The sequence below is a fragment of the Amphimedon queenslandica genome, unplaced genomic scaffold (assembly GCF_000090795.2).
Source record: "Amphimedon queenslandica unplaced genomic scaffold, v1.1 AMPQUscaffold_13423, whole genome shotgun sequence".
Lineage (NCBI taxonomy): Eukaryota > Metazoa > Porifera > Demospongiae > Haplosclerida > Niphatidae > Amphimedon > Amphimedon queenslandica.
The window spans coordinates 241,127-250,325 of record NW_003546341.1 but is presented as its reverse complement, the minus strand read 5'-3'; the positions used below and the strand labels follow the sequence as shown (position 1 = coordinate 250,325).

Sequence of the window (9,199 nt, the reverse complement as noted above, 5' to 3'; positions counted from 1 at the left end):
TAAATCTCATTTCCTCCACTTTTTGCTTTTGTTCCTTTCTTCTCTAAACCTTACTCTTCTCTCTCCTTCTCCCCCTCTCTCTCTCCACCCTCCTTCTCTCACCCTCCCTCTCTCTCTCTTTTCTTTCTCCTCCTCTCTCTCTCCCTCTCTATATTCTCTATTGAAAGTGTATGTACTGTACATGTACATGTACGTGTACGTGTACATCTATGCATTGATTTCTATACTGTATTTTTCCTTTCATCTTCTCTATTGTACATACATGGGTACATGATTATACTCAAGTATGTCATTAATTTGATAATAGTCCTACACGGTAGTTCTTCCATTGTATTAGATTATAGTATCAAAGGATTAATCCTTAGCCATTACTGGCTTCTGTCATTTTAAATGCTGTCACCTAATCCGATATTAGGTTACACTGTTGCACTAAACACTATTACTGCTTCTCTCTCTCTGTCTCTCCCTCTCTCTCTCTCTCTCTCTCCCTCCCTTCCTCCCTCCCTCCCTCCCTTCCTCCCTCCCTCCCTCCCTCCCTCCCCTTCTTCTCTCTCTCTCTCTCTCTCTCTAGCTGAGAATGAATTAGCTAATCGTGTCCAAGAACTGGCTGACATGAACAAGGTGTATCGGTCTTATCTTGGTCAGGGGTACTACGGATGTATAGTACCTCCTGTTATCAAAAGAAACGTAATAGAGAACCCAGGCTGGTGAGAACTACTATTATTATTATTACTATAGAAATTAGAAGATGTTAAGAAACATGCAATGTTTTACAGCTGTGTGGTTGGTTGGCCTGTATTTCACTCTTAAATGGGTTTTTGCTCTGATAAGCAGTACAATAGCTGCTGGAGTCAACTAAGTCTTCACAAAGGCCATAGATCATTATCAAAAGATTTGCTCTGTTAGCTTTTTAAAAGAAGAATTATCAGTTTGGCCAATTGGGCACGACCACACCATTGGGTTTATAGGGAGAACCTGGTTCTCAGAGTTCCCAAGGGCTGAGAGACCCAAGACCTGAGATCCTGTGATGGCATTGGGCGACTAAGAACCTGTGAAAGTCTCATCCTTATCACACATTCCTATAAGAAGTTATTCCAGTTTTTCTTGGGTCAAACTCAGTCGGGACATACATGTACATGTACATGTAGTACATAATGTATGTTGCACATGTAATTAAATTTAATGGTGCTGGACTGTGTTTATTTTTACAAAAAAAACCTACAATAATCGACATTAATAATATACACATGTTATTGTTATTATTATTATTATTATTATTTATTCATAGGATAACACAGTATACTCCCTATCAAGCCGAGCTGGCTCAGGGTAGACTGGAATCTCTCATGAACTACCAGACAATGATAGTCGACCTAACTGGACTGGATATTGCTAATGCTTCTCTTCTTGACGAAGGAACTGCAGCAGCTGAAGCTGTGACACTCTCTTATAGAATGTTTAGAGGAAAAAGGTTAGGAGGGGGAGAGAGAGGGAGGGAGGGGAAGGGGGACAAAGAAAGAGATAATGTTGACTAATATATTGCATTTAGCTGGTAATTTTATAAGTGGCCAGTTTTAGCAAAGCATCATAATACCGTATAGCGGAAAATTTTCGTGGCCCAAAATTTTCGTGGATCCATCCAAAAATCAATTTCGTGGCTTTAATTTTCGTGGTTTTCTACAATTCGGCCATCTTAAACCGTATAAAATCGATTTTCGCGGATTTTATTTTCGTGGGTTTTGAAAAAAAATGCGAAATCCACAAAAATTTTGGGCCACGAAAATTTTCCACTATACGGTAAACTATTTTTAGTTTTATTTTGGTAGATTTGTCTATGAAATTGCTAATTTTTATGCTTCAAATTTCTTTTTATACTTAACATTTTTGTACATGTACATGTACATGTACTCTTTTCTGTCATGTGAATATCATGTGACCAGCTCTGTATTCTCCTCCCACTAGAAACAAGTACTTCATTGATGAGGGGATCCACTCAAACTCGCTTGCGGTCATCAAAACGAGAGCAAAGTTCTTAAATATCGACATAGTGACTGGTTCGTATCAGGACTTTGTTTTAACTGATGATGTGTGTGGAGTGATGCTCCAGTATCCTAATAATGATGGTATCATTAATAATTATCATGACATCATACAGCAAGCTAAAGGATTAAAGGTAAGGAGTACAATGTATAGACTACTATTATAGTAGGATTTATTGACGTCTAAAAAATTTGACGAAAACAATAAATTTCCCCGGTTGGCGAGTTTTAATTTGATGAATAGTGCCCTTCGTGTACACACGGCACAAAGTACAAAAATTTTGACGGTTATAAAATTTGACGTTTTATTTTAAATTGTCGATTCGTCAGGATAAAACCTTTGCCAATAAATCCCGCTATATGGTATACTATCATCTTAATTGGGCCAAATTTTGCCATAATTTAAAATTGAAAAGGAGAGAATTTTCTATTTTTATAATTAATTTTTCCTAGTACATATACATGTTCTTATGTTGCATAGAAAGTTTGAGGCAATTTCGATCAAAATTAAATTTTAAAGTTGCTCAAAAATTGGATCAAAGTCCCTGTACTACAGTATAGGGTCTGCAGCCAAATTTTTACATGATTATTATCAACATGTATATGTACATGCACTTATACGTATTGAGTAGATTCCAACACCATGTTACAAGCCTCAGTAACAAGTAATGAATATCATTATAGTCCGACCCACGATAGCCTTGTAACGTTTTATGCATTTATAAAGAGACCAAGGTGCATAATGTTGAACAGAAATATATGTGGGCTTAACAATTTTTGAATGGGCAATTCACTGCAATTGCGCTGCTCTAATAAAATAATAAATTCATTAATGAAATTATACTGTACTAGTGAGCACTCCCTCACTCCACAACCTGTCAACGATCTTGAAGATGCTTCTTTTTGACCATCTAAAAGAACATACCTTTTTCTGACAAATGCATGTACATTTTGAGCTGATTCCGATTATAGTTGAATTTTTTATGAATTTTAAAGTTGCTCAAAAGTCGGACCAATATAGTATAGGGGTCTTGGCTAAATTTCACCAAAAATGAAAAGGAGAGAATTCTCCATTTTAATAATTTTTCCTGATACACATGTTTTTATGTTGCGTGAAAAGTTTGAGCTGATTCTAATCAAAAAAGGATCTTTCATTTAAAAGTTGCTTCATATTACGAGAACCCTATTACTTGTTAATATAATCACGTATACATGTAGTTGTAGATAATATATATTATTAATTAATAATTTGAGTAGATTCCAACAACATGTTACAAGCCTCAGTAACAAGTAATGAATATCATTATAGTCCGACCCACGATAGCCTTGTAACGTTTTATGCATTTATAAAGAGATCAAGGTGCTGAATGTGATCATAAAGTTGGATGGAAATATATTTAAGCTTAACAATTTTTGAATGGGCAATTCACTGCAATTGCCCTGCTCTAATAGAAATAATAAATTCATTAATGAAATTACACTGTACTAGTGAGCACTCCCTCACTCTACAACCTGCCAAAGATCTTGAAGATACTTCTTTTTGACCATCTAAAAGAACATACCTTTTCCTAACAAATGCCGTATAGCGTAAAATTTTGGAGGGAATTAAATTTGGCGTTTTAATAGCCATTTGCATGAAATCTGCCTTTTTGAGCCATTATACACATGCTCAATGGCACGTGGCCACAAATTCACCAAATTAAAATTTGCCAATACCAAAATTTAGCAATTTTCTAAATTTTAGTCCCTCTAAAATTTCCCGCTATACAGTACCTTGTTATTATACATTATTATGTACACTGTACATGTAGTTCATTATTATTGTCTATTTCATGTTCATGTAGATCCCGGTTGCAATGGCTACTGATCTCCTAGCCCTCACTATCCTCAAGTCTCCTGGTGAATTAGGTGCCAGTATTGCCTTTGGTAACAGTCAGAGGTTCGGGGTACCAATGGGTAAGACAATGTAGCTGTAATATACACTGCTTTATAGTCATGTGACTTTATTGTCATGTGACTATGTACATGTACTAAATGTTACTGTTTTTAATGCATTAAGAGGAGCAGGTTTTTAAAAGTATCAGAACTTTGTTTTTGATTTAAAAATGAATTAATAAATGCTAGATCATAGTACAAGACTGAGCCTTAAACATAAAATTAATAATAATTATTAATATTTAGTAGCCTTTGCTATTGAAAGTATGATCGATGGATAGTTGTTATATTGCTAAAAGTGATGCTAAAAATAGTAACATTGATCACGTGACTCTCATGTGACTGTATCATTGTATTCTAAAGGTTGTGGTGGTCCTCATGCTGCATTCTTTGCTGTTAAAGACGAACTAAAGAAACAAATGCCTGGAAGACTAGTGGGGAAGAGCTGGTAAGAGTTTAATGATGATGATGATGATGATATAATGTATATTAATGATAGTGATGATTATAGTTGACGTAAGGGTTTTTTATTTCAAGTACATGTACACGAAGCCGTACAAGATCAAGCCAATGCATAATACCGTACAAGATGATACATGTATATTGACAGGGAATTATTATTATTGGCATAAAATTTACCAATTAAGTTTCTCAAACAAAATTTGTCAATTACTATAGTATGTCATATTAAAGAAACTAGGATGTGGATGAAACTCATACATTGATGCACATATGTACATGTACATGTACACGTACATGTACATGTACATTAAGGTTTGGTGAGGGGCAAAACCCTTAACATCTACATGTACTTTGCCACAAGAATATGGAGTACATTTAAGTAATCAATGAATGTACTATCATAACTTCCTGTAGTCATGAGACTACAGAATATTCCAAGAGGTCATCAGGGCTATCTTTCCCCAGGCTACTCTCATTCATTCCAACTTCTTCATTTTCTTATCGTTTGTTCTTGCTCTATTTTCATTTACAGTCTTCTACCTTTATCTCTCTTCATTTTTCATTCTTGCTTTACGTACACAATTTTATTCTTTTCTTGAAATGGCAACCAAACCATCTTCATCTTCTTCTCCTGGTCTCCTCAAACTGGAGGAACAGTTCACCTGTCCTGTGTGTCTTGACCACTATACCAACCCTAAGACTTTACCTTGTCTACATTCATTTTGTGAGCACTGTCTGGAAGGATTACCTCTGGATAAGAAGAATGAGACCTATTATCTCTCTTGTCCCACTTGTCGTCATTGTGCAGAGTTGCCAAAAGAAGGAGCAGGAGCCTTTCCTGTAGCATTCACTCTCAACAACCTCAAAGAGATATACAATACAATGAAGAAGACAGCAGCAGTTTTGCCTAATCCTCAAGAGGCTGGCACATGTAGTGATCATGGAAAGCCTTTGGAGCTATTCTGTGAAGCATGTAATACAGTAATCTGTGTTACCTGTCAATGTCGTGATCACAAACATCATGAATATGACTTAATCACTGACAGTTATACTAAACACTGTCAAAAGTTAAGAGAATGTCTATTACCAGTTGAGGGAAAGAAGGAAGCACTCAAGAAGGTCCTGTCTGCTTTAGCAAAGAGAGAGGGTGAGATCAGAGAGAGAGGAGAAGGAGTCTTAGAAGAAATACATGAAATGGTAGAGGAAATGATGAATGTTCTTCGTGAGTCAGAGAGGAAACTGACTGAGCAGGCAAAGAGGGTCACTGATGATAAACTAAAGGTGCTGTCAGAGCAAATGAAATCAGCTGAAATGAGTTTGAATGTTCTGGAGGATTTTGAGGATTATGTGGAACAGAGTCTGAAGACAGGCAGTCCTCAACAAGTCCTGAGGTGTAAGAAACAGATGATGGAGCATATGAGTAAAGTTACTGCAGGAATCAATGTGAAAGAGTTACGTCCAAAGGAAAAAGCCGACTTTGTATTGAATAAAGATATCAAATCACTACATCACATTGGAGATATTGTGACCTACTCATCTACTGCACTACAGCAGTGTAGAGTGAAGAAAGTTGGCTACTTTGAACGTCTACCAAAAGAGAATAAAGTTTCATTTTCACTATCAATGGAGGCGCCAAATTCATCTGTTTTGTGTGTTCCCATCTCTTCTCTGAAGTGTAGTCTAGTACCAGTTGATAAAGGTGATGAACCCATTGACACTACAGTCACTACCACCAGCACTGATCCTGGAGTGTATAGGATACAGTGTAAGCCTTCAACCAGTGGTACTCATACAGTAAAAGTACAAGTATATGATGTACACCTTAAAGATACCTCACTAGTCATCCCTATCAATCCTTACCTTGGTAGCATCACTCCAGTATGTACTATAGAGCTTAAGGATCCCTGGGGAGTTGCTGTAAGTGATGATAATCATGTTATAATAGCTGAGTCTTATGGCAACTGTGTAACAATACTGGATAGAGAAGGAAAGAAAGGGAAATCATTAGGAGGGAAAGGAGGAAGTGGTAACGTCAAGTTTTCTGTTCCTCGTGGTGTAGCCATTACTCCAGGCAAATTCATTCTTGTGTCTGATAGTCACAGGATCCAGAAGATAAGCATGGATGGATACTGTAAAGCATCAGTTGGTGAGGAGGGCAGTGGAACACTACGATTCAATGATACTAAAGGTATAGCCATTTCTCCTATAACAGGGCAGGTTTATATTGCTGATTGGGGTAATGATCGTATACAAGTCTTGAATCCTGATCTAACCTTCTCTCATTCATTTGGTAGTGAAGGATCAGCTAATGGACAGTTTCAGTCTCCATGTGACATTGCTATCGACAGTCAAGGATTAGTGTATGTTGCTGATAGTGATAATCATCGCATTCAGAAGTTTTTTCCAGGTGGAAAGTTCGTGGGTCAGTTTGGCAATAAAAAATTAGGCTCTGGACAGCTTAAGTATCCAACAGGTATAGCAATAGACACTGCAGCTACTGGTCTAGTGTATGTTAGTGAATTGGACAATAATCGTATATCAGTCTTCACTAGTGATGGTGTGTTTGTTAGGAAGTTTGGAAGTAAAGGCAGTAATATTGATCAGTTTAATAATCCTTATGGATTAGCAGTTGATAAAGATGGATTCTTGTATGTTTGTGATTTTGGTAATAGCCGACTTGTTGTTTATTAAATTTCAATTGTTTATTTACCAATATTTTAATAATTATTTTTGATTACGGTATTAATTAAAGGGATACTGGCGCAGTTTACAGAAGAGCTGCATGGCTTTAGTACATGGAAAGTTTATAAACAAAAAATGGCTGCGGGTTTATATCTTGTAATATAGCAACAGTTTATGCTCTGATTCTTGCTTCTGGAGCTCTGGTATCTCCACCAAACTAAAAGGTAAGCACTTAACTGCATTTTTCTTCATCAAGTTTGTCATTCGTGAAAGGCTAGTGTCTTTTTGACGGGTGAGTTTGACCATGTAGCTGTGTTTGCTGGAGTCCATATCTTTCTGAGCTCTTCTCTGGCCTTTATTTGACATCTTCACTTAGCAGGACTTTCTCTCCATTCTGAATGCCAATATGAACGCTCAAAGAAACTTTGCATAAGTTCTGCCATTTTTCTTTGACGAAATATGATTTTTGGTCCCCAAAAATCATATTTTTGTCAATTGTTTTAATTGTCGTTAAAACTTTATTGCATTAACAGTATTGCATTAATTACTGCTCCTCCTCCCCAGGGATCAGTATGGTGTCCCTACCTACAGACTAGCACTACAGACAAGAGAACAGTTCATAAGGAGAGAGAAGGCCACCAGTAACATATGCACTGCCCAAGCTTTGCTGGCTAATGTATCAGCTATGTATGCAGTGTATCATGGACCCAAAGGACTGAAGGATATTGCAATGGAAGTACATAAAGCAACTGTACTATTAGCTGAAGGTAGGCATGTAATGTATCATGTAACATTAGTATTATTATTATTGTTATTTAATTTTATATTTTTTCCAAAAATGGCTTTTTAATTTATTCATTTGCATGCATATTAATGTATTTATGCTGTGTAGAAAGTTTGAGCTGATTCTGACTTAATTTTTTAAAGTTATGGCGATTTTAAAAAATTGGCCAAAATCTGAAAAAATCCCTGTACTATTATAGCCCATAGTTTTTCTGAAAAATGGCTAAAAAATCACCCCCCCCCCCAGTTTTTATTACGTTTTCTGATACATATTGATGTATTTATGCTATGTAGAAAGTTTAAGCTGATTCCAACTTAAACTTTTCAAGTTATGGCCATTTTTAAAAATGGGCCAAAATCTGCAAAAATCCCTGTACTTTAACTTTTAACTTTAACTTTAACTTTAAATAACTTTACTGTATACAAATGTATACAGATGGACAGCCAGCTTCCTGAGCTGACCGCCAAACAAAAAAAAGATTAAACAGATAGAGACAGAGAAAAAAAAAGAGAAAATAAGAATAGTAAATAAGGAAATAATAAAAATAAAAATAAAATGAAATAACTACTAACATAAACAAATCAGGAATACATAGAGTTTACAGGAAGATTGGCACAAGAAAAGCAAGGACATACATAGTGATAAGAACAAACATTATTAGGGTCAAAATGAACAATAAAGTGATTCCAAAAAGTTTTCTTTACGTGTAATTTAATAGTTTCTTTAGAAAGAGAGATTTTTACAGGTGGAAGAGAATTCCATAAACGAGGGAAGAGGGTGAAAAAAGTGTGAAGTGAGGAGTGATGAGAAGTAAAATTAAAAGATAACTTGTGAAATGTAGATGATCGAGTAGAGGTAGACGAAAAAGAGAAATAATTTGAAGCATTAAAGTTAGAAGGTGAATCAGAGAAGTGAAAATTATTTAGAAAAAAGGAAATATCAGCTAGTTCAAATGTCATCATGAGGGGTAACATATTTAATTTAATGAGTCTAGTTTTGTAATCAGAATGGTAATCGTTTAAAATGAACTTAGTAGCTCGACGTTGTATTCTTTCTAGAAATAAAATGTCCTTTAAAAAATGAGGACGCCAGACAGTAGAAGCATATGTTAGCTTTGATCTAATTAAAGATGTATATAGCAACTTCCTAGTAGGTATATCAACAGCAGAACTAAAAGTTCTCCGTAGAAGACCTAGTGTTTTATATGCTGTAGCAGCTAACTGCTTGTAATGAGAAGACCATGACAGATCCTCCGAGAATAGAACCCCTAAATCCTTTTGGGACACAACTGTAGAGA

The 9,199-nt window shown here is 35.9% G+C and overlaps 1 protein-coding gene across 2 annotated transcripts in view; it reads left to right on the top strand.

The window, feature by feature from the left end:
- The first annotated feature begins 543 nt into the window (after positions 1-543).
- Positions 544-9,199, top strand: part of LOC100633849 (glycine dehydrogenase (decarboxylating), mitochondrial-like) — a 26,328-nt gene continuing 17,672 nt past the window's right edge. For both annotated transcript variants that reach the window (XM_019996081.1, XM_019996080.1), the window contains exons 1-6: positions 544-707; positions 1,289-1,471; positions 1,963-2,173; positions 3,884-3,995; positions 4,338-4,422; positions 7,683-7,885. In XM_019996081.1, the coding sequence (XP_019851640.1) occupies positions 613-707; positions 1,289-1,471; positions 1,963-2,173; positions 3,884-3,995; positions 4,338-4,422; positions 7,683-7,885 (889 nt within the window). In that variant the 5' untranslated portion in view covers positions 544-612. The remainder of the gene's footprint in view (positions 708-1,288; positions 1,472-1,962; positions 2,174-3,883; positions 3,996-4,337; positions 4,423-7,682; positions 7,886-9,199) is intronic.